This window comes from Phalacrocorax carbo, chromosome 5 (genome assembly GCF_963921805.1).
Source record: "Phalacrocorax carbo chromosome 5, bPhaCar2.1, whole genome shotgun sequence".
In the NCBI taxonomy this organism is placed as follows: Eukaryota; Metazoa; Chordata; class Aves; order Suliformes; family Phalacrocoracidae; genus Phalacrocorax; species Phalacrocorax carbo.
In genome coordinates, this window is record NC_087517.1 from 26,232,069 (window position 1) to 26,256,765 (window position 24,697).

At 40.4% G+C, this 24,697-nt stretch overlaps 1 protein-coding gene across 1 annotated transcript in view; it reads right to left on the bottom strand.

The window, feature by feature from the left end:
* Positions 1 to 5,702: 5,702 nt before the first annotated feature.
* Positions 5,703 to 24,697, bottom strand: part of PDE11A (phosphodiesterase 11A) — a 140,876-nt gene continuing 121,881 nt past the window's right edge. The window contains exons 18-20 of the mRNA XM_064453319.1: positions 23,499 to 23,569; positions 20,616 to 20,699; positions 5,703 to 7,019 (exon numbers count right to left, since the gene is read on the bottom strand). Of these exons, the coding sequence (XP_064309389.1) occupies positions 6,858 to 7,019; positions 20,616 to 20,699; positions 23,499 to 23,569 (317 nt within the window). The 3' untranslated portion in view covers positions 5,703 to 6,857. The remainder of the gene's footprint in view (positions 7,020 to 20,615; positions 20,700 to 23,498; positions 23,570 to 24,697) is intronic.

The window sequence follows — 24,697 nt, forward strand, 5'->3', positions numbered from 1 at the left end:
CCGCCGGAGCGGAAGCGCTCCCCGGGGCGTCGCTTTGCGGGCGGTGGCTCCGCGGAAGCGGAAGCGGCGGGGCCCGGGCCCGGGCCGGGGTGTCGGGCTCCCCTACACTCCCTGCCCGCCCGCCCGCCCCTGCACCGGCGGCTCGCCGCGGCCCGGCCGGGTGGTGGAGAGCCGCGCCTGGTGCCGGCGGGAGGGCGCGGCGGCGGCCGCTGCGCCCGTGTTCCTGCAGCCGCTGGGTTTTCTGCCATTTTCTGTTTCCTTTCGTGCTTGTACCTCCCGAGGAGTGAAACGGGCTGTGTAGTCGCAATTCAGTAGGGCTGCGTCAGAAGAAGTGCGACCAGCAGCTTGAGGGCCATGGTTCTCCCCTTCTGCTCCGCTCTCATCTGGCCCCACCTGGAGTACTGCATCCAGCTCTGGGGCCCCAACATAAGGACATGGACCTGTTGGAGCAGGTCCAGATGAGGGCCACGAAGACGATTAGAGGGCTGGAGCACCTCTCCTATGAAGACAGGCTGAGAGAGTTGGGGGTGTTCAGCCTGGAGAAGAGATGGCTCTGGGGAGGCCTTACAGCAGCCTTCCAGTACTTAAAGGGGGCCTACAGGAGGGATGGCAAAGGACTCATGATCAGGGAGTGTAGTGGCAGGACGGGGGGTAATGGTTTTAAACTGAGAGGGTAGATACAGAGTTGATATAACAAAGAAATTCCTCACTGTGAGGGTGGTGAGGCACTGGCACAGGTTGCCCAGAGAAGCTGTGGATGCGCCACCCCTGGCAGTGTTCAAGGCCAGGTTGGATGGGGCTTTGAGCAGCCTGGTCTAGTGGAAGGTGTCCCTGCCCATGGCGGGGGGGGTTGGAACTAGATGATCTTTGAGGCCCCTTCCAACCCAAACCATTCTATGATTCCAGATTGATTCAAGCAGGCCAGTCCTCTTAAAAACACTGCCTAGACTGAATGTTTCCTGTTTCAAAAACTTAGGCAGCTCTGAAGAATAAAAAGTAAAATCAAAATGAGTTCACTGACTTTTTCAACTCCTTTATTTCTGTAACTTGTGTAATAGACTAAGTTCTCTTAAGCAGTAAGTGGTAGTGTGAAAGCAGGCCCTAAGCTAAACATGCAGTCTTGGAATATGGGCCAGTATTGCATTGGTGTCTTGGGCTTTTTGAAATATGAAACAACCCCTTTACAGCCTATCAAGATCCAAAATTTGTCATGGCTGATGGAAGGAAGGATGTTTGTATGTTAACACAATCTGCCAGCTTTCCTGCAGCTTTAAAAAAGCAGAAGAAAAGATATCTCACTTTTCAGTAACTATTTCAACAATGTAATTGTTCTTTGGAGGGATTTTTTTTTTTTATCTTCCCACAGTATTTCTACTGAACAATGACGCATCCAGTATCACAGACTATAACCAGTGTAATTTCTGTATGTGTAAATAGGTCTGCTAAAGTCAGCAGCCAGGTTTGGCTTCTGGTTACAGACTAATGCCAAGCATATCCAGTGAAGTTAGGTTTGCTCCTAGGAATGAGTGCTGCAAGGTCATGGTTCAAAAATCGTATCTGGGCCACTCAGTCTCGCGTTTTTTCCTGCTCTTCTGTTTGTGTGATTCAGTAATCAATAGCTACAGCTCTGATTCATCCTGACAAGGTATTTTCAAAGAAAAAAAATCACAGCAAACCATTAAAAGGATTTATTATTATTTTTAGAGAGACCAATAAAACCAAGTTGTCCATTTTAAAACCATGCTTAAAAAGCTGAATCAGCATTGTTTGATCTACTAAAGCAAAACAGTGAGGGTAATGGTCTTTAAATGCAAAAAGGTAAAGGATGCAGAAGTCAAAGTTACACGTTTTGAAAGTATGTAGGATTCACTTGCATTAGAAAATACACACAGTATTTCTCTGTGTGTGTCGGTTGTTTCCTATAGGCAAAGGTTCAAAGCTTACAATGGTATTCCCCACACAGCTGTAAGATGCAGTAGCCAGCATGCTTATAAATTGGTAACGAAACACAAAGTAACCCAAGAAAGAAAAGGTAGCAGGCAGGATACAGTACATGTTCCAATACCGGCACATTCAAGTGATGGAAATCGCATTTCAGCTCATTTGTACCTCCCCCTTTGTTGTTACGTTAGAAACCATTCAGATGATTTTACCCTTAAAAATCTTCTGTTTCTTTGACAAAGCCAATAAAAACCTTCTTTCTCTATGTTTTCTCGCCGAGAACTCTCTTAAGTATTGGAAGTGTCTGTTAATATGTTTTACATAACCTTGAAATAAACCTGTTCTAGAATTTCACTCAATGCATAAACAATCTATCAGTAACTAAAATTATTTTAATTTTGTGAGGAGAAAGTAAATATTTGGCCTGTAGACTGAAACACTTCTATTTTTCCACTAGGATTAATTGGTCTAAATATCACAAATTTCATTAGGCACTGCTGGTTGCAGTTCTCAAAAATAGTTTGTGAGTACTAGTACTGGCTTTGTTGATAACTACAGGCACGTTACGAGATTGCAGTGCGCTCTAAGGAGGAGCAATTGGCGAGGTCGCCAGTCCTGGTAAATGCAGCTGCTGTACCAAGGACACCATCTGAAGAAATACCTGAGCTAAAATGCAACATACTTGTCTACTCCACGGCTATTTTCTGCAGGGCACAAAATGTACTAATGACGTTCTCAGCAAGATCCCTGGCCCTGCAGGTAGTAGGGGCTGGCTGTGGCAGTGCTGCATGGGGAGTTCAGTGTCTAATTGCCCCACGAGGCATCCCATTTGAACTTTGGTGGGCTGCTGCTGCCTAACCTTGTAAGTGTGATTCTGCTTTGGAGCAGGAGCAAAATCGTGCCCTGACAGAAGCACAGGTCTACATCCTGATCATGTTCTGTTGAAGCTGTTCTCTTTTGCCTGTAGGTCCTAGGCTGGGAGAAAGGCAAAACAATAGGGCACTTTTAGGGGAAATTGATTTGACTACTCAAACTATAGCGAAAAATGCCTCTTGGACATCTTGTTCTCAGAAGGTGGGAAACCTTTCTTCTGTCCGAGCCACAGGAGAGCCTCTACCCCAGGTGCTCCTCACCTTGAACAGTGTTTGGTTTTCTGGTGGGGTCACAGTGTTGTGTTGCAAGGGAGCGCTTTAATCCAGGAGGATGCACATACTAGCCCCTCGTGAGATCTTCAACCAAAGCCTGTCTGCTCTGTGCAGCTCCCAGGCATGAAGCAGAAACTGGGGCTGTACCCCACAGGTGTCCCATCTCCCTGCTGGGCACATATAAAGGGCTTTGGTGGGAGGGCAGGAGACAAGCTCACCTTTGTGACTCCCCACAGGCTGGTGGGGAAGGTGCACCCACAGCTCGAACGCCTGCTCCAAATTAAGTAGGAGTTGAACACCAGGCTCCTTCCTGATTACTCTACACAATGCCACAATGCCAGAGCAGTTCTGCTTTTTTTTTCTTTCTTTTTTTTCCTGGTGAGGAAAGGTTGATTTTGGTGAGGGGTGTCACAGGTGGGAATCCTGAGTGGAATTACTGTATGGCCTGAACTATCTTTAAGGATGGGGATGAAGACCCAGGTCATCTTCTGAGCATTTTTCTGCTGATAAAGTGAGGGCTACTGGCTGGCTCCTGTGAGACCTCATGGCCTGTAACCCATGAGACAGGAAACCTGACTGAATTTAGCCTGCAGTTAGCACTGGTTGGGAGGACACCGAGAAAACAGGCATTGCAGTTGAACCAGCTCAAAGCACCGTTGGGTGGGGGGGACATGGGAGGTGGGGAATGACCTTATGCTCACCACATTTTAGCACTGGAATTGTAAATGTTAGAGCCTTCATTCAAGGCAACGTTTCCACTACCAGCCAGGGCAAATGAGGACTCTCCTATTGCTGAGACAGACTAGCGTGCATTGGGGCATCTCCACGGAAAGGCCAGGCAGCGCTTTACTACCACTGTTCTGGGTAATGGTGGGGTCTCCGTCCTCTTCTCCACATGCCCTCTAATTTGTCCTTGCCTCTTGTGGACCTGTGTTTTATAGGCAATTGAAGAACTAAGCTGATTTCAATGGGTTTTGAGCTCTGCTTGTGCAGTGGGCAGGTAAACAAGTAAACGATGGAGAATTCCGATTCAATAACCTACACAGTCATCTCGCCTGAGAACACCTCGGAAGAGTTTGACAAAACTGACTGAAGTACCGGCAAAATGTTTCCCTATCAGAAATAATGAAAAGCAGATACAATGTCTCTCTATCAAGCTTGCAAGCACTAGCTAAAAAGTGTTTTCCACCATCTTAAAATATGAGAAACCTGGAATATGTTTCTTCACCATACTGCATGATTCCACAAAGAACCTTCTTTTTCTCTCAAAAGTGTAAATCTTTTGCAGGTTCCTAGGCTGAGTGTTAAAAAAAAATAGAGAGAGTAAGATTTTAATTTATTTGTTAAGATTGAGCTGTACCACTTTCAGGGACCAAATGCTTTTCTGAGATGCACTGCTGTGCCCTCCTGGTTTCAGTAGGGTTGCTTCGTTTTGCCTGAGCACAATTTGATAAAGATCTAGCCGTGCTCTCTCATTTTCTTCCTTGTGATGGAGGAACAGAGCCATAACATTAGTCAGCAGTTTCTGAATTTTGACCCACAATAGCAAAGATACCAAAAGACAGGGGAAATAGATGGAGGCAATTACAAACAGTCACTTGATTGATGGTTGACATTGTTAGAGCTTCAGCTGTATGTCAGGTTGTGGTGGTGTTGAATCCCCATCCCTGCCGGTGGGTGTTGCCATGGGCAACAGCGCACTGAAGCCAATAAAAAGGAGAGGAAATGAGGGGAGACTCAACCTTGGGGGGAGCTGTAGGGTATGTGCTATAAATTATGCTGTACTTAGCAATATGCGATATCAAAATTCAGGAAAGCTGTGTGTACCTGCCAGCAGTACTATGCCAGTTCCTAGTATTTGTTTCTCCCATAAAGTACAAGTTTTGTATGGCTTGCCGCTTACTATCCTGCGCCTGTCTTTATTCAGGGAAGAAAGAAGTGGTAAAATAATAGCAGAAGTGTTTCCATTTAGTGCCATGTATTCACTGCTGTGCAGTCTGCATTTCTGCTTCTTTCTGCTGGAGAAAGTGATGTGGTTCAGTTGCGTACCAACAGATGGGCTTGCATCAGTATTGAAATTTCCAGCTATTCTCCTATAGCTGGAGATATAGCCTTCTCATGATTAGTAGCACAGAGGGTTTTTCTTTTGTTGTGGTGGTGTTCTTTTTTTTAAAGAAGTGATCAGCAGGTTTGTTGTTTCTGTTTGATTGTCAGACATGTTGTCAGCTTTTCAAAGGCGCTAAGGATGACTCATTTTCCTTAGAAAAGAGGAAAGCTCTCTTTAGCATCTGGTCAGCTGGGCCAGGTTCTGATTTCCATTAAGTTGGTGCCAGTTCAGAGTAATTCCACTGAAGTAAATGGAGTTTGGCACAGGTGTAAAACTAAAAATTTAGCTGTATTTTTCTGCTGCCAGACAATCCTATATTTAGAATCCCATTTTCATGGAGCACAAAGGCTTTTTTTGCCTATGAATGGGAACTCGCAAGTACTGCAACATGACTCCTCTTGTGTCTGGTCATGCAGCAGAGAAAGCACCCTCAAATCATAGATCACAGTTTTGCTACACTGGTGATCTTTGCACTAATGGAAAGAGACCAACTTTCAGATAATGCTAGCATTATTACACAGAACTAGACACGATTGGTTTTGTGACCTATCATGTTTGATTAGATTTTTATGAACACCTCTACCACAGACGTCTATGTGACTAGTGCTGTGCTAGCTGTAGTAACAGCATCTCAAATTGTACCGAAAGAACTGCAAAAGAAGTAGGAGGTAGTCAGTCCAGTATGATGATATTCTTCCTCTCCACCATTTCAAAATATTAATTTCAACAGGAAATTATACTAGAAAGGCTTATCTGTGGTCCACTTTTCAATGTAACATAAACCTGAAGCGCAAGGCAACAGATTTCCTTTTTTATTTGTATTATATTTTCATTAAAGCCCATTAATCTTTTCCTTAGGGGACAGTTATTTAAAAAAAAAAAAAAAGGTGTTAAAAGAGCATTTCTCAAAAGAAAAAAACTCTAAAATTACCATGCAATATTTTGCCTTTATGCAAACTTCCCCTTGCTGAGAAATTTACTGCATTGTTAATATGAATTTCTCAGGGAAGCAGGGACAGGTTGGTGTTCTTAAAGATAATAAAGTTAGTTTTTAAATGTAGCAAAGGTAGGCAATTCTAAAGGCCCTGATCAATCACTGAGAAGCTTTGTTGTAAAAAAATACTTCTTTAGAATACAAAGCAGGCTTTTCAGAACATTCAGGCATAAAAGAGGAGGGAAGAGTGAGAAAGGAACATCACAAAAGCAGGCATAATTGATTCATAACATGTACTGAAGAGATGCAAAACAACAATGTAATTACATACTGTTCTGTTTTCCTGCAGCTCCTTGCATATGAATTGACCAGCTTGCATTCCAGTTCAGCTCTGTATTATTAATTTTATTAAGCTGTAAGTTCTTATCTTTCAGTCTGTTGTTAGCTTTACAGATTTTTTTTTACAGCAGCAGTTGAAATGTAGTGGAGCTGAATGAATGCTTCTTGTGCTAAGTCTTCTGTGTCACTCTAGATACGAGTGCAATCTCACCGCAGGCCTTCCTTTCAGTCCCACTAAGCCTCCCAGTAAAAGCAAACTATGCTGCCATCAAGATAATATCCAACCAATTAAGCATGTCTGTGAAAACATTTCTTAAGAAAATGGTGGGCCTAAGCTTATGAAAGCCTTTCAGACAGCTCTTACCATAAAGCGACACTGACATTTGCAGGCTTAATTTATGTCTTTGAGAGACATAGTAAAGCTAGAGGAAAAGGAGGACGAGGATGCTGCTTGAGAAGGAAGTCTTTTTTGGTGCAGCTCCTCCCATTTACCTCTATTTACTGCCACAGAGTCCAGCATAGGCTTCAGTTTCACATTCAGCTTCACTAGACACTGGAAGAAGATGAGAAAATAAAGAGAGTGAGAGATAAAATTCTGACAATATTTCCACTCCTCTGATGGATGGTCCAGGGTAAAAAGAGTTTAATATGCACCATGCCCCTACCTTCCTTCCCCCAGCTGTAAAGCTTGTTGTTCCCATTGAGATCTCTTTATCTCACTTGTGTTACGCAAGGCTTTAAGTAAGCCACCAGAAATGTCAAAAAAGCACATAAGGTGGCAGAATTGCTGCTCAACTGGTTTAGCTTTGTAATCTTTAAAGACAATCCTTTTGAGGCATCCCACAGGTGTGTGAGGCTATCTGGTAGCTGGCATCCATGAGCAGGAGGTCCACTAGTTGGATGACAAGTTAGACAAAGCTGAAATGACCTCCAGATTCTCCCTAGTGCTAGATTCTTATTTCCTATAGATGAGTAAACCACAACAGCACTGTGCTTCCCAAAGCTAGCAAAAAATTCATTTCTGTGTGCTCAAAATAAGGAAAAAAAGGTTTTCTTTTTAGATTGCACTGAAGTCACCTCTTTTCTACATACCCAGTCCAAAGCTCACGGAAGCCAGTAAGAATCTTTTATCTGGTTTCAGGTGGCTTTGAGTCAGCCCCCAAATTATATAATCCCTACACACCTTTGCTAGATATTAGGAAAAACTTCTTCACCAGAAGGGTTGTCAGGCACTGGGACAGGCTGCCCAGGGAGATGGTTGAGTCTCCATCCCTGGAGGTATTTAAAAGAAGGGCAGACGTGGTGCTTGAGGATATGGTTTAGTGGTGGACTTGGCAGTGATAGGTTAGCGGTTGGACTCCATGATCTTAAGGGTCTTTTCCAACCTTAACGACTCTATGATTCTATGATTCTATGTTTATTTTACCTTCCCCTTTAGTATCAAATACTGTTGTAGTTTAACCCAGCCAGCAACTAAGCACCACACAGCCGCTGAGGTGAAAGACCACCAGTGCTTTACCTGGATGTGAAAAAAGGGTTAAGCAGTTACCTCCAAGGCAGTCAGGTAATGTGCTGTTTCAGAACAGAGCTTCTGCAGCTTTTTTGATCAGCAAGAATCAAAAAAGGGTTTGATGAGAGTTGGGTGTCATGCTTTCTGTGATAGCATAGAAATTATGTATTTGTCATTTGAAATAAAGGGTTGGTGCAAGGGAAAAAATGACAGTGAAGACAGCAGAAGTTGTTTTTCTAAAAGTGCAGAAAATTATTAAGGAAAAGAAGGAATGGGGAAGCAGGTACCTTTGCAGTTGAGCATTTTCATTATTTGCTTTAAATAGTAGGGTTAACAGCAAACACTTTAAATGATCCCTAGAGCCCAGACACCACTAAAGAACTGGATTTTTTTTATAGCTAGTCTGCAAGCCATGGGAGCTTGGTTAGGTCTTGGTAGGTTTTAATTGAGCTATTATATGATAATTAAGGGTTAATGGCCTGATTTTAAGATGTGCTGAAAACTTGCAATTTCAGTTGACTTCAGTAGGAAATATCAATGCTCAGCACTTCTGAAAAACCATGCCACGAGTAAGTAGCTGATTTGTATGGAACTTGAAGCAAAGGCACATGAAGTTATTTCCTTAGGATGTGGCACAGACTGGGCAGATAATTTTGCAACCTTGAGCCTGGGGTAAGAGGTAGAATTTACTGCAGTCTCTGTCATATATAGTATTGCTCGCTGGTGACGGTCATTCGTTTGATAGAATGGACATGGATTTATAACATTTCCATCACTGTGCCTCAGAGCTCCCCATTTTTAGCTCTTTATTTCTACCATTGTGTATTCCTCAAACCTGATTTGGCAGAGTCCAAAACAGAGAGGCAGTAATACATCATAAACACCTGAAAATACCTGTAAAGCTCACTGCTGTTATTAGCATCTGCATTACTACTACCAACTCAGTGTCTAGAGGGAGCAGATCAGATATTCAAGTCTTGACAGCAGTTTATCAGATCCTTTCTAAGCAAAGCCAGTATTCATCCACTGGCAGTTAAAGTTGCTGGTATTTTTTAAATCTTGAAAAAGTTTTCATGAAGTATTTTCCCAATATACAATTTAGATTTAAAAACTGAAAATAATCAGTGTTTAAAGATCTGTGTGTTTCAAACATCTCTAAGCACAAAGATGGCATTCTGCACTCACACCCGGTCAGCCCCGGGATCTGTAAGCACAAAATGCAGTACAGTCTGTTCATGTCATAAATGCTATACCAGCAACCTATACCTGCTAACAGGCAACACAGAGGAGGAGCTCACTGGGACAGTGGACTTTGTCTCAGTGTGGCTGTGCAGCTTTAGGCTACGTCTACGTCCTTCTGTACTGTTTTTATTTTTGCCAAGACTGACCACAAGACCATGATGTTTTCATTCCTAGTGCCAGGGAGCAAATGCAGAGGTCTGGGCATGACCTACTGCTGTGCCCATCCCTCCAAGCCTAGGCAGATGCCATGCTTTCATGGTAGGAGAAAGCCCTCTCCTGAATAGTGCCAGGAGGACTGTGAGTGCTTGAGCTGCTTGGAACAATTAGCTTTGCACTGACTGCAGCAGAGACCAGAAGCCCAAGTAGATTGGGAATGGATTCAAAAAGCACCCACAGAGTTCTACTGTAATCACTGTATCTTGTAAGCTGCAAACTCATTTTAAATCCAAAGGTAAATACTTATACTTCTTAGAAATATACACCTAAGTGCATATTACAGAGTCTATTAACCCAGGTGCAACAGAGGTTATGAGGTACATAACAAGAATAGTTAACTAATAACATTAACTTTGATGAAATAAATTAAAAGGAATATTTAAGAAAGAATAAACCATGTCTTTAATATTCAGTTTTACCATAGCACAAGTAATTAATTCTAAGGAATACTTACAAAAAATATAGTGTAATTTTAAGAAACTTTATTTTATTACACATTAATTTAGATTAGGGATACTTGACAGTGCAGATTTTGTACTTGGTCTATAAAATATATTTATTCAGACATTGATTTGATGTTTAAACCACTGGTTCTGTATTTAGTGCCCTTTCACTTTGGGGCTCTTTCATTCTGATCTAGTCTTTTAATTAAACCGACTACTATAATTCCTATGGAAATTAGCTTTTATTTTATTTTTTTTTTCAGCTACCAAAGCATTTCAGTAGGACTTTTCTGATACAAAGTACACAAATTGGATTTTATTTCTGCTTGAGATGTAATTAAAAACTCATTTGATTACTATATATATCTGGCCGTGTTTTAATTATTAAACTCCCATAATCAATTTTCTTTTATGAAGCTTCTGGGAAATTATCTCAAAAGCAACACATTTCTCTCCCTTCTGGCAGGCTCTCGACCATTTACTGAATTACATTACATAGCACCTGTTCCTGATCCGGATTAAACCACCAATTTATTCCCAAAGCTATTTAAGGTTATTTGGCTGTAGCCTAGTCAGGGTTTTCTACCTCCTGGCTGTATGTTTTGCTTTCCATTTTATTGCATGAAAACCCCGTGATATACTGCTCCTCCAAGCCGCTATTTTTGATGCATGCCTCTTACAAACAGCTTTGCTAGTGATCTGTCTAATTTGGTATCCAGTTTCTTAACGCTCAATTTATTATTCACTTTAGTAGGAAGAGGCTTGGTCGTCAACAGCTGTCTGACATGGGATACCGCCACATAAACCCATAGCTCCAGAAATGCCCTTTTGCCTTGTCTCTCCTTGATGCAGCAGGCAGGCTGTGAGCTGGGGGGGGCAGCCAGCTAGGCACGGAGCGGGGTGAGGGAACCCCTGCCTGGGGGAGTCCCCATCTCTCCACCTGGGACCTCGATGCCCACTTGCAGTCCTTCCACTGCAGTGCAGCTGCCTTGCTACACAGCAATAGGTACAGGACTGGCAACCCTTCCCATTTTATCCTCTTTGCTGTAAAAGCTGTTCTTAATCGCAGAGTGATAAAGCGTACTGGAAGAGTGGTCATGCTGGCGGCTGTGTGCTCCGGTGTTAGGAAAAGCCAGACAGGTTTGTAGTTCCCTCTGCATCCATGTATTACCTCAGATGCGTGAGTAAGCTGTTTCTCAGAAAGTTACTGCATAGCACTAAGTTTTTCTTACCACCTTCAATAATTTAGGTATCTTCTGTGACTGTCCTGCTCTGCCCACAGCATACTTGCACAAGGTGTAGTTCCTCTTATACATAAGCTCCTCCAGTACGAGAAAAGGTTAAAGGCACTTCAGCAGTACATTGTGTGCACTAGGGAGGGGGCAGAACTGCTTGAAGGAAGAGCTCAAAAGGGGGAGAGTGTGAGATAGAGGAAGCTATTTATGGGAGAAGGTGGGGGGAAGAGTGTTTTTTCTTGGGTACAGAGATGTATTTCTTAGGTATATTTTTCTAGATTAAAGCATAGAAAATGCAGGAATAATAGAAGTTACAACAAACCCATTCAGGGAGAGGGTGATGGGTAGCAGTGGAAGCATTTTTTGGTAGATCTAGGTCCTGGGTTGAAGGGTGGGGAGGGAGAAGGATCTGCTACCATCACCTTCATCTCTGGGAAAGGATCTTATCTAAAGTAGCCAAGATCCAGCACAGATGTGGCCAGATTTTAAACTATTGCTAAAGTAAATACAGTATTTTGTTGTATTCTAAGACTAGTACTGAATCCTTTTAAAGAGGGGCATGGTATGCCCTAACTTACAAACACTGCAGGACCTCCAGAGTACACACTTTTTTTTTTTTCCTTCCTTCCCCTCCCCCCCCTCCGAGGGTCTCATCCAAATATTGACTAATTCTGACCTTGCTTAACTTATGAGCTTTGACAAGCTCACGGAAGTATGGTTGCGGGTCTAATATTTGTAAAGTGAGTTTATGGAATAAGACCATATAAATTCATTTTTATGACTGAGCACATATCAAAAAGTTATAGGTCTCAGTGTTCACTCTACTTTGGAACCCAGTGGTTTCTAATGAATCACTTTTACTATGTAGGCAGTTTCTGAGTTGGAAGGGAGGATTAGTGACCGAGAAGCCATAGGGATAAATTCAGACCTGGTATAAGCATATGAAGCATTGTTGAAGTCAAGAGAGTCGTGACCAGTTACAGCGAAGCTGAATTGAACTCCTGAGTTTTGCTGAAGTGGCTTTCACGTGAGAATACATAGGCCAAAGGTGGGCAATCTATCTGAAAGTCCTTGAACTTCAGATTAGTTCAGATAAAAGGGAACCAACACCACAGTCATCCACAGATTTGATCTTCATAATACAAATACTTGATGGAAATGGTTTTGAAAAAAACAAAAGTATTTCTGTATACATACCTACGTACTAAAACCAAAAAGACTGCTAAAATTCTACCTTCTACAGGTAGGTAAAGTGATACAGAGAAGATAGAGGGATTAACTCCTATGAAGTTCTGACTGTGTGCATATGTGAATTAGTTATTTGCACTACTGATTCAGGGCTATATTTAATCTTTATATTCCAGAAAAAATTACTGCATTTGAGAGGAGACTGAGTTCATGAAAAAAAAAAAATACTGCCGACTCCTCATAGTTGAAGGAGGCTTTGTTTATTCCTTCTAGGGCCTACTGACAAGTGGGTCCAGATCATCAAGTACATAATGCATTTCTGTAAGGGAATTTTTTTCTGATGCCTAAAAATGTAATTAGATTAAATGAATAGAGTACTAACTTCCCTCATAGAAAACAGGGGTTTCTTTTATCTTCTCTATAGAAATAGTTAGAAGTGTGGAAGGAAGCTAATTGTGACTGGAAAGGGATCTAATACATTCACAAGTGTTCAGCTTTTCTGCTATGAATTAGCATTACGTTTCTTTCTGGTGATGGTACACTAGCAAGAATAACGCCACACTGCTTTGTAAGTAAACATGCATACTATAGAGGGGTGATTATAAACTAAGATTCTTCACTGGTAAAATGTGCCAGGAACTTCAGGGAGGAAAATATGTACAGAGCTCCTGGTAGCCAAATGTACTCTGACCAATATCAAACATGCTGTGATGTCAAAGGGAAAGAGTAATACTGAAGGACTGGGTACCTACTGAAGTAGCTCAACAGATGTGTTGCTATAGTTGCAAATTATTCATCTGTTCATAATAATTTCATGAAACCAAGGGTTTGCTTAGAAGAGGAAGAGTTTTTATTTCATAAACAACAACTTATTTTGCTCTGCTGTTTTTGGTTTTGATTCTACGTCTGAAGCATGCAAGAGACAGAATGCTTCCTACTCTTTTCCTTTCAACATTTTAACCAAGCAGCTGATCAATGTCTTCTGCCTTGCTATTAAATGGATTTTGAAAAACTCTTCAAACCGTATCAGTCTCATATCCTTATTTAGTTCTTTGAATTTGCCCTCAGCTGGGAATTCTGCAGGCAACTGTGATTCTGTTGTGTTAAACACTTACTTGAAGAGTTTCATCCATCATCATTTCTAGTCCTTTTCTGATGCAATGTAGTTTGTGCTTTGTCTTTCTTGAAAACTGAATGGCTGTTAAATTATCCATTTATCTTCTTTCAGATTTGCTGTACAATTTGAGTTCCCTCTATTGGCTGTCTCTTCTACCTTATCTGCCAACTTTTCAATCTACTTCCTCTCATCTTTATATACATTTCCATACATGACTGCATGTCCTTCGCAACACATTGGGCAGATAATTCTAAATAAGACAGCAACAGAAATTGTAGTATTATGAATTATTCACTTTTTTTTTTGCACAGATCAGGCTGAAAGCCTTTAGTGAAGCTTAGCTTTGGTAAAGTCAATAGCAAATGTTGGTTTTTCTGTCTTCTCCCAAATATCTTTGTTGATGACCTGCCCTTTCAGTTGAGACGTTTTTGGCATAAGATGACTATCTGGGAAGGAAGTTGAAGTACTCTTCTTTGAAGGGAAAAAATACTCGTTTTTGCTGTGTCTTCTTCTAAGCAATTTGGGAAAATTTGTAAATTCCTAAAATTGTTGATAGTAATACACTGTTTCATCAATAATCTCACCAAATTACAAAAATCCTAGCAAAAATAATGTTCTGTTAATTTCCAAAAGCAAAATGAATCCCTTCCTGCTCTCAGGAAACAAAAAGAGGATAAGGGTCTTTGTGCCCATGGTAAAAAGTTGTTCGTGATACTCATAGACACAAAGATCCTTGCTCTGAAACCACCAAAACTATGCCTTTCCATATTACACTGTGAAACAGTGACTGACTTAGAAGGGAATTGCAAATAAAAACATTCTTTCTTCTTTTCCTGTTTTTTCTTTCTTGTGTAGCACTTCTTCATCTTTTCTATTAGTACAAAGTAGCAGAAAAAAAAGACTCTTAGATTAAGGACATGAATTAAGAAAAACAGTTTGCTGACGCTTATTCTGTTACTGGAAGTTGTAATACAGTCGTAGTATCCGAGTTTTCTGAAAGTTCAAGAGAATTCATTCTGAGTGGCCTTGTTTAGGTTCATCATTAGTAGACAAGCAACAAGGCAACAAAAGTGCTGAACCTAGTTGAGTTCCTATTTCAAGGCTACAGAAAGATCCTTCTGCAGTGCCAAAATCTCCTTTCTCTGGGACAAACCCTTATTCCTAACGTAATCCTTAGCTACCCACTCCCCCCAGCACTGGCATTTGGCCTGATTAAGTTTCCTCTGAAGCAAATTTCTTACAAACACAGCAGAATATGTTGCACCTGCTCTTCTTCAGATAATATTACCCCCTGGATTTCAACACAAAGTGAGACTAATTTGATCTGCCAACGTCTGTGCAGCCTTAGTCCATGGTGTATCACATACTGCATCCTGAGCCTATCTGCCTTACTAATCCTTGTCAGCCAGGCACTCCCAGGAAGCATACATGTATTATCTCTCACTCTCTGTGTCCAAATCAAATGTCAGAAATAAGCCTTGCCAAAACTGTGCATTATGGTATTCTTTAGGATCTACTGAAAGTTATCCTCCTCTTCCCTCAACATGCTACAAAGGAAAAGCTGATTTAATGAGAATCACACCGAGCTGATCAAATTGCTTCCTGCAAACACATTTTTTTTTTCTGAATAGCTTAGTCCTAACTCTGGGGGGTTTTTTGGGGTCTTGTTTTTTTTTTTTTTTCTTGATTACAACACTTCTCAACAACTGGTGAACATATTTTGGGGAATGTCTATGTATTGCTCATGGTGAACAGCTCACTGCCTAGTGCTACCTCTGCCCCCTGGCTAGTTGCAAACTTAAAATAGAACAGCGGTGCTCTGACTTTTGTACCAACAACCCCAGGTATGGGTGAATAGTGGGTACAGCAAGCCGTTTCCAAAATGTTCATACAGATAAGCTTTTCCTTATTAAATAATTTTAAAAGTTTTCCGGTTCTGACTGTACAGAGAGGACAGAAACACGTGAAGGAAAAAGTAATTGTTTTGGCTGCATGCAGTGACCCTGCCTAAGTTAGGACGAAGTCATCCCATACAGTCCGTTCTGGACAAGCACAAGGACTTCAGGAGTTGTCCAAACCCTGAATTTCTTATCAGTATTTCCTTATGGAATATTGTAATTGAAAGAATGACGAAGGGCTGCATCAGGACATAGCAGGATAAGCATGATTCTTAAAGCATACCTTTTGCTCCTTTTCTGCAAAGGAATAGTAAAAGGTTAATCTCCTGCCTTATAACTGTAACTGGAGTATACACTTTTGGAAAAAAAAAATCACTGTGTGTATATATGCACTTCCAATTCAGGTGTCAAAATCAACTCTTGAACCAGAGAAGTTAAAGCACAGAGGTAGCCATGACTGTTAGTGATTTCTGTGTATTTTTTCTATGCTTTGTAGAGGGTCTACCATTTATGATGCTCTGTGTATTTAATGTATGCTGACAAGCAGAATAGATGCTTTTGCAGCTACATTATCATACTCTAAAGACAGATTTAATTACAAGGCCAGACATTACCTTCTGTAGGAAGACAGGCATATCAGAGCTCTTGGAGTTGTAGAGAGAGTGATCAGATTTCTTTCTAAGTATGTCAGACAATGTGATAAAGAAGGACTCTGTCCCTCCACATTCCATTCAAAACATCTGAAGTACTTGCTAGGCTTAACATAAATGTTTCTACTCTTTCCAGATTCCTCCTAGAATCTTGGATGGAGTAATGCAAATTCACTTCTGTAGATACTATTATATGTTTAAAGCTCTCAAGAAGATCTTGAATAGCACTAAAAACAGCACTAAAATGGAGCAGCTCAATGGAGCACCAAGGTAGAGGTGAGCAGGGCAATCTTAGGCACGCATAAGTTGTAAAAGCCATGAGCTTCTTTATCTTCCACAAAGACATCTCCCTTAAATTTAAATAGCTGCTGTCATTGTCACTGACTACCTGACTATGTATTTATCTGCCCAGAAGCAGAGTGCATGGCCTTTGGCCCTGCTATTCATAGTGTTACTGTCTCTGCCTAACAATGCTGTGAACAGAGCTGGGCTTCTGTTAGCATCTTTTGTTTGATGTGAATTGCTAAAGCTTTGATGTTGTTTGTGAGAAAAATAATGATTAAAAAGAATAAGAACTTCACTCTCCCACTCTGTCTGCTCCCCACAGAGAAATCTAATCTGAGTTGGGAAAAATCTGTGACTGATCCTGTTTTAGATACACACAAACCACAGAGTCCAGGAGAGAAATCTGTTAGTGTTGAAATTCTTAGCATCTCTTTACTGGAATGTCAGAGAGGTAATTTGTCTTAATGACCAAAATTCTTTTTCCTGTTACATGAACATGTATATCCAAATAGGTACAGAATACTTTCTCTGGTGGAGAACACAGCTGTCAGTGTAGCCATAGTGCTTTATTTTCAGCGGGACATCTTAGATTTTCTGCTTTAGTTGCATGTGCTTCCCCTTTATAGGATATTCTACCAAAAAACCGAGGATGATTACTTCATACTGAAGCTACAGCAGATTTGAAATGCTCTACAGTTAAAAAAAAAAAAAAAGGCATTTTTCCTTTTAAATTATTTCCTTATAAATTATTATTCTAATAAGCTTGTTTCTTATCTCTTTTCTTGCTGGCATTTTTGAATGAAGAGCAAATGTGATGCAGTAAAGCGTAACTAAAGCCCCTAAAATCAGAGCTTCAGAGTAAATGGATGGCTGTTCTGCTACTCAAGGCAAAAACTCCACTGTCACATAAAAAGACTCTGATCAGTGATCAGTACAGTAACAAAAAAGTAAATTCAATAAAATTATAATGTCCCAAGTGTAATAAAAAGCAATGAACAAAAAACTGGGAAGCTTTTATCTTCACAAACCTTTGATCCACAGTGTGAAGGAAACAGATTTGATTACTAAGGTATTTTGAAATTGGAGGTGGCTTGATTCCCACATTGAGCAGCAGATGTGGGAGAGAACAAGGGAGCAGAGCCAGGCTTACAGAGCAAACACAAAAAGATTTTGGATTTAGACACTTGGATATGGGAAATCTAGTTATGTATAATTCCTGATTTTTTTATATATCCTCAGCTATCATTATATATCTATATTTAGTTTCAAGCTCCACGTTAGCACATTTTGTATATCTTTGACCTCATTTTTTCTGGGTTGGACAGGCATTCCAAGGGGCAGTCAAACAGGGTTACTAATGGAAGGTGCACAGATCTTGCAGATTTGTTAGTCACTTGTAAACGTTCTCACAAAAAGGGGCCACACTCAGAAAACAGTTTTAGCCAGGTAAGCAGAGGGATGTGATACACATTGGCCAGTAAAGGAGACTTCATTATCCTTTACTTGGGAGAACTGCACCTCAAAGGGGGTTGCCTTGAGCTACCTTAAGAAAACATAGAGAGCAGAGCTGGTGAATAAGGAGAAAGTAGAGCCACATCTTCCCAGAAGACTGATCAAGTCCCAAAGAATGTTTCAGGATGGAGGAAAAAAAATAAGGCTAAGAAGGTCATAACTCTCTAAAATGCTCTGCAAAGCTTATATACTGTTTTAAATATAAAACATTCCTTGTGGGTACTGTGGTACGTAGCCTAGCTCATAAGCTTTGACTATGTAGAAGGTATGGTTTGTTATAGTACTGTCAGTGGCACTGGGTTGGTGTCAGACCGTTCCCAGAACTTTGGGCTGTGAAGTTCCTTCTGCATAGCGTACTTCAGACATCCGCAGCTGCCAAGAATAACCTACTCTTGGGAACTACTTTGAGCAAAGAAAATTTCAGGGGGGCTCTGCTGATCTCCAGTCTGACTTTAATGGGAGTTACCAGCATTCACAGGTTGCTGGGACCATCTCTACTGTGTGGGTGTCAAATAAAACAGAGAATAGCATTAGGTCCTGCTGTAGCAACTGTGTTGGTATGGATGCATGCATTCCCCACAGAGTTCCCTTTAGGGCTCTGGATGCTAGGATATGTCCACACGGATTCAGGACTTCTCACTGGCATGGAAACAATTACATGCAAAAGCCTTGATTTTGTTCTCTATGGTTTAATGTTGTAATTTTTGGTATCACAACGAGTGTCAAATGTTTATGTCTAACATATGGTTTTTATAAGCACTATGCTAGTAAGCTATATAAGCACTGCTAGGATTTTACTGATTTGTCAGCTGCCACTCTTCCTCTTTATGTTGCATTTGTAATGATGTAACCCATTCCATCCCTACATGAAGTCCCTACAACGTATTACAACAGCTAGAGTTTTAAAGAATGTATTTGGAAAGAAAAGCCAGCCCTAAACAGAGGATTTACAATGCCTGGATACACTGCTGATGTGATATGTGTATTGAGGTTTGATTAAGCTGGATATGAAAATTAAAACTTGGCTTCACATTGAAGAGAGGATCTCCTGCAGTGTGATACTATGACATCAAGTTTTCTGTTTACCCCTAAGGCTGGTGCTGCAATGACTTCCAGGTTTGATGGTGTCTCTTTTTTAAGTTGTTGAGCAGCAGGCTAATAGCTGCACAGCATGATGCAAAGACAGCAGAAAGCAGGGGAATCAGATGTGAATATATTCCCCAGAGACCTCCTGCTAAGATGGAGCTAACTAACCAGAGCATTAGTGCTCAGATATAGTCTTCTCATGCAGAGGATAGTATGATTATCAGTTCTTCCTGCTTTATTATACATTTTTGGATTACAGATGCTATTACAAATTATGAATTCTGGTACAATATGCGTTCTAGTGTAATATGAACTACTTCATTGAAAGGAACATCATTTTCAAAGAGTTTTCATCCAAGGTCAGTTCCCTCCTGCCTCATATTGTTCAAAATGATCTTGGTGTTTTAAAGAATATAGACTTATTTTCTTCTTCTGTCCTTGCTTTGCCTTAATTGTGTGAAAGCCATAGATTTAGTTTATTTCATCATGACAAAGACTGACCTAAGAAAGGGACAGGACCTACTGGCAGAGCAGTAGCCCACCTTGCTGTTTACACAAGCACATGCTGTCCATGTCACACAACAGGAGTTGCCTGGGCTGTCACTTCATTATTGTCACAGTGGCAGCTGCAGACGGCACAAGGTCTAGAGGGCAGTGGAAGCACATCATCCTTACCTCGTTTGCTATTGGTGACACATCTGGTCTGTAAAACGAAAAGGAACTGCTAATCCATTAGCTAGATTCAGGCAGAAGTTCAACAGTTTAATGTTAACACAGCAACTGGTACCTGCTTCCCAGATCTTGGCTTTGTGTCATAACTGACACATTCATTGCTCAGGGATGGGAGGCAGTTTGGGGTGCAGTGGTAACAGGGAGAACTTGTTGCAGTTCCCCAGAAACGCCTAGTGAGAACATCCCCATGATTTTTCAGATACCAATGGCCAAACTGGCAGTCTTTAGTGGCATAAAGCGGTCTGTGTGGTTTCAGTGAGTAGAAGGAAGACTGGCTGACACAGCTATTGATGGCTAAGTGTCTATATATAGTGTTATTTTCCATTTATCATCCTGCTCGTGTAGCTATGCTTTCTATGCACGGACAAGAGAAAAAGTTAAAATGCTGAAGCTTGTGTTACACAAGTTGAATTCTGAAGCTGGTTTAATCAAAAAAGAGAGAAGCATTATTCTGGTCATCTGTAGCTCTAATGAAGTAGTACTTGAGAGCTTATTCACCTTATACCAAGCACCCACGCAGTCTGTGTAGAAGCATGGTTAAAAGAGTAAACTCCAAATTAAACAGCACACAGGTTAAACCACAAATAATTTGTCAATGACCTTAAAGGCTTGACCTAGAGTACCCCTTAACAGATTGGAAAGAGCCAGAAGGGAGTGCAAAGGCTCAGCCTTGAGCTTCCCTTTTGGTCACACATATTCAGACAGGTCTGACTGCAGCATCTAACGAGGCTGTCCCTCTGGTGCATCTCTGCAGAGTGCTCCACACCTTGCCATGATGAAAATCAGTTTGTCTCAAACATAATGAAATATCAGTTGCCCAGTCAGCTTTTATAACTTAGAGAGGAATTACATTTACAGATATTACCACCTTCAGGGAATCTGAAGATTTCTGTGTAGAATTCAGACTTTTGGTAAAGTCAAAGAAAGATAAGAGTTCGAATAGCGTTCAAGGCTCCACTGTAACCTAACTCTTTTTCCCTAGAGAGGAAAGAACAATCTTCTCTGGACTCTACAAGAGCAGTAAGTAAAAATTACCTCATATAATGGCATGCAGATGCTATCAATCCACTCGAGCTGCAACCTGGGTAGTTCATCTTTCCTGTTCCGATCAAAAATGGCCTGAATTGAGAAGGGAACAAAACTGTCATGCTTTATTACGCTGGAGTATTTTACAGACACATCCTCCAGTACTTTGGAGCTATGATCAAATTCTCACAACCAGAACACTTTGTAAACCATAATCAATCTTTACAGCAGTCTCCCTACTACTTTGTGTGGCATGAAAAATAAAGTGTTTATTTTTAATCAGTTCTGAAATTTGTAGGCTGAATGTATGTGAATTTTATAATTCTGTGATGTAAAAAAAAAAAAAGCTCCACAGTTGGAGTTGAGCTGGTAAGAAACCTCCTGTAGAAATATAAAGTAGATACCTTTGAGTAGAACTTTCCCTTTTCTCACATAGGAGGGTTTTCCAGCTCAGCAAAATGAACAGCGATGGTTCTGGGCTGGCTCCCTCCCTCCCAGTTGCAGACACTTTCTGCAGAACCAGCCAAAGGTTAGTCTGTGAATCCAAAGGGTGGGGAATCAACAAATCCATTTTGGGAGCAGTTATCAATTTGCTCCTCTGGAAACAGCCTAGTGCACTGCTCATGGCACTCCCCCAGAGAGGAAATTATAGAGGTTGAAGCTGATGTTTAAGAGGCTCAATTATTTTCTGAAAGGAGATGGAGCAAACTGAGTTCTGAAGAGTTTGAACGTGAGTTGAGTTTCCTCCATACCCTGCCTGAGATCACCTGGGCCTATCAGCTTTCCACCCACAGGATTTTAATCCTCCTTCTAATGGCCCATCCATACCATTTACTGAATGCCTCTTTTTTACTCTCTGAATATGCCAAGATTTAAATCTTTGTCTTTTTCTGTGGGAAGTCTCTTATTCTGGGCCCATCCCCTCAAGGTTGATGTCTCCTGAGAAAATTTACTTTCCTTCTGTACCTTCTAGAAACTCCAGACTGACTGTACATATATTACATTAAATGTCTGGTTGAATTCTTCTAGTTGTAGCCTGTTCTTTCTGACATAAACAGGTATTACACATTGTATCCAAATAAGACTCTCTTACCCAAATAAGATTCTTTTATCTTAAATTAAAATCTTGGGTTTGAATTTGGAGAATTTTGTATTTCCTATTCAAATAATTTTGAAAAATCCTGTCATTTTCAGATTGTTATAAGCAAAAAGCAAAAAAATCCTTGAGTTGTAAGATAAAGGAATATCACATTATTGTGCTGACTAGTGCCAATACCTATCTAGGTGGCTTGTCATAGTGATATGTCATGAAATACATCAGTATTTTTTCTTGTTTAAAAATTCCTCATTATTGTGGTAAAATTTGACATGATTTTTGACCCTTAGCCATCAGCTGTTAGAACTGATGAACTTTGAACTTATGTCCCAACATAAAACAATTAATACATCAGTTTACTGGATTCTTTGAAATTGTGAAGGGCCAAACAGAGAGGAAAATCTTTCTTCAAGCTGTATGGCTTCAAAGCATCCTTCATGTGGCCCACAAATTGCTGTATTCCTTGGTGCAGACTGTAGAGCCCAAACGAAGTGTGAGAGGGCTCCTGTGATGGAGGAAATACTGAAGGTATTTATATCAATACACTCTTTCCCACCTGTCTAGGCTGCTGGATGCATATTTTCAGAAGATATGAGTCCAGAAGAAAGCTCTGGCTTTTTTCTTTCTCTGCACTTCTACCAGTCTACAGTATGTCCAAAATGTAGATGTAAACACACCTTAGAATAATTCTTAAGGTTGCCAGACCTGGCCATTTGCACTGGAATACATTGCTACTTGAAGACAGTAACATTAATGTATGTGTTGAAATAAAATTACTTCCTACTATGCTTCATTAGCATGAGAAACACATTTTGCAAATTTTATATACAAGGCAGGAAAGGCACTTATATCCATATTATATGCAATGGTACTTGCAGTTATTCACGCCTAGATTTGGTCTCAGAACTGTGAATACCATGACTGACCGCTTACTCTTCTACTGGACTATAGCCACCATTTTTTCTGAGATGTACACACAGAACTACTGTAGGGAAGAAATCCATTGATGTCCCAACCTCTGACAGTATACAAAGTGAAAAGCCATTTATTGTATCTGAGCATTGTTTACTACAAACTTTCTAAATTTATTGACTTCATTACATCACCACAGGCTCATGTGTATTATCAAAGTGAGAACAAGTTTGGGCCACTGGAACGGAAGCATATTTTTGGAAGCATAAACATATTTGTGGATGGCTTGTAAGTTAATTTCTTTAGAATACTTTCTGTTACCCTTCTCATGTTGCCTCCAGATAATGGCTTGTCAACATTTTGAGGTATTTAACCTGGATAAGGCTTTTTCTTCAAATCATTCACTGAAAATGTTTATGAACCTTTTTTTCTTAGTTTTTGTTTGACACTTTATACCCATCTGCCTATATTCCACTCAATACCAATCTATCCTTTCAATCACAGCGTTATATTTAGTTATTATACTTAAAGAAATGCTTTTCAGCATTTAATACATCAAATAACACAGATAGCTGCAGCATAAAGTAAATCTGACAATTTTGATTTTTTTATTTGAATACTGTGTATTAAAACCAATACCTGTTGCTTAGAAAATTAACTGACAGAATAACCTTGGGAATAGGTACAGAAAATGGGGAGAAGGGCTCAATGTGAAAGTGAGCAAGTGGACTGGCTCTAAATGTATGTCCTTAGTGGACAGAGCTTTTAGTTATTCCAAGATTTTTCTTTACGTACAAAATACAGTTAGTTTTTCTGAATGAACCCAATGATATTTTCTTACCCTATTCAACTTAGTAACTATTTCAGAAGTGATAAAAACTTACTGAAGGGGTGAGTTTGAGTTCAGATCTTTCTCTGTCTCCTTGTTCAAAGAACTCGCTGGTCACCAGCTCAGCTGCCTAAAACATAAATCATGATAAAGATTAGAGTTCTTGCTACTTAATTTTTAGGGTAACGAGTTCTTGCTCAGACCATGACTTCAGCCTGTGCTTAATTATAAAGAGGTTGAATAGCCACACTTACTGACTGATGTCAGACACACATATGTATAGTTTTCAGGACTGGGCATACAGGGGCTATAAATAGCCATAGCCAGTGATAGGTGCACTTATCCCTTTTTGATAGGGAATTGACTGGGGGAATTACATTGCAATGCCAAGGGAGCACTCTGTGGTTATATTCAACTTACTCAAGTATTGAGAACAGAACGGAAAATTATAGCATCTTGTTGGCATGCACAATCATGTCTGTAAAAATACTTTCTAAAATGTGCAAGAGCTCTCTGGGTATTTACAGGCTGTTGCCCTGTATGAACAACTTCACTTGTCAAAGAAACTTAATTAACCAATAACCTCTGTTGTCTTAATTTAATGTGAAATCACACAGGTTTTTTCCTCACTAGGCTTTACATTTTTCCCATGACTGTCATCACTATAGGATCTGAATATCTACATATGAACTCAGATTGCGATTATTATATTGAATCAAAAATCAGGAACTTGTGGTTGGAAGTTGGAATGTGTCTTTCTGATTTTTGTGAATGAAGATGTTCTATTCAGCAGAGGTTTGTGCTTCACAGGAGAACACAAGATTTAAAAACAAAATTAGTTACGGAAACAACAGCAATTTTAGGAACTCAAACAGTGAGCAATCCTGATATAGTAGCCTTTACGTACTGTACTCTTCTCATGTGTGGGAGGTACCTGTAGAAGGTAGGCACGTGTGACATTTGGGGTGGATAAAAAGGAAACTGATCTACTGAAGATGGCATTCAGTTCCTAAAGCTCCTGTCCTGCCTCCTTATTGTTTCAAGTGTTTTCAAGCTAGGAAATGATTTCATAATGCCAAGGCACACGGAGAGAACCTGCACTTCATAAAATAAAATTTCTTGGTCTAGCAGCTGCCTGGTAGCTAACATTCACAAATCCTAAGCTTGTTACAGTTGAAATAAGGAGTACCAAAATAAATTGAAGTAGGTGAAGTGATGTTGTAGAGTACTCTTAAATCTTGAGCCAGGCTATCA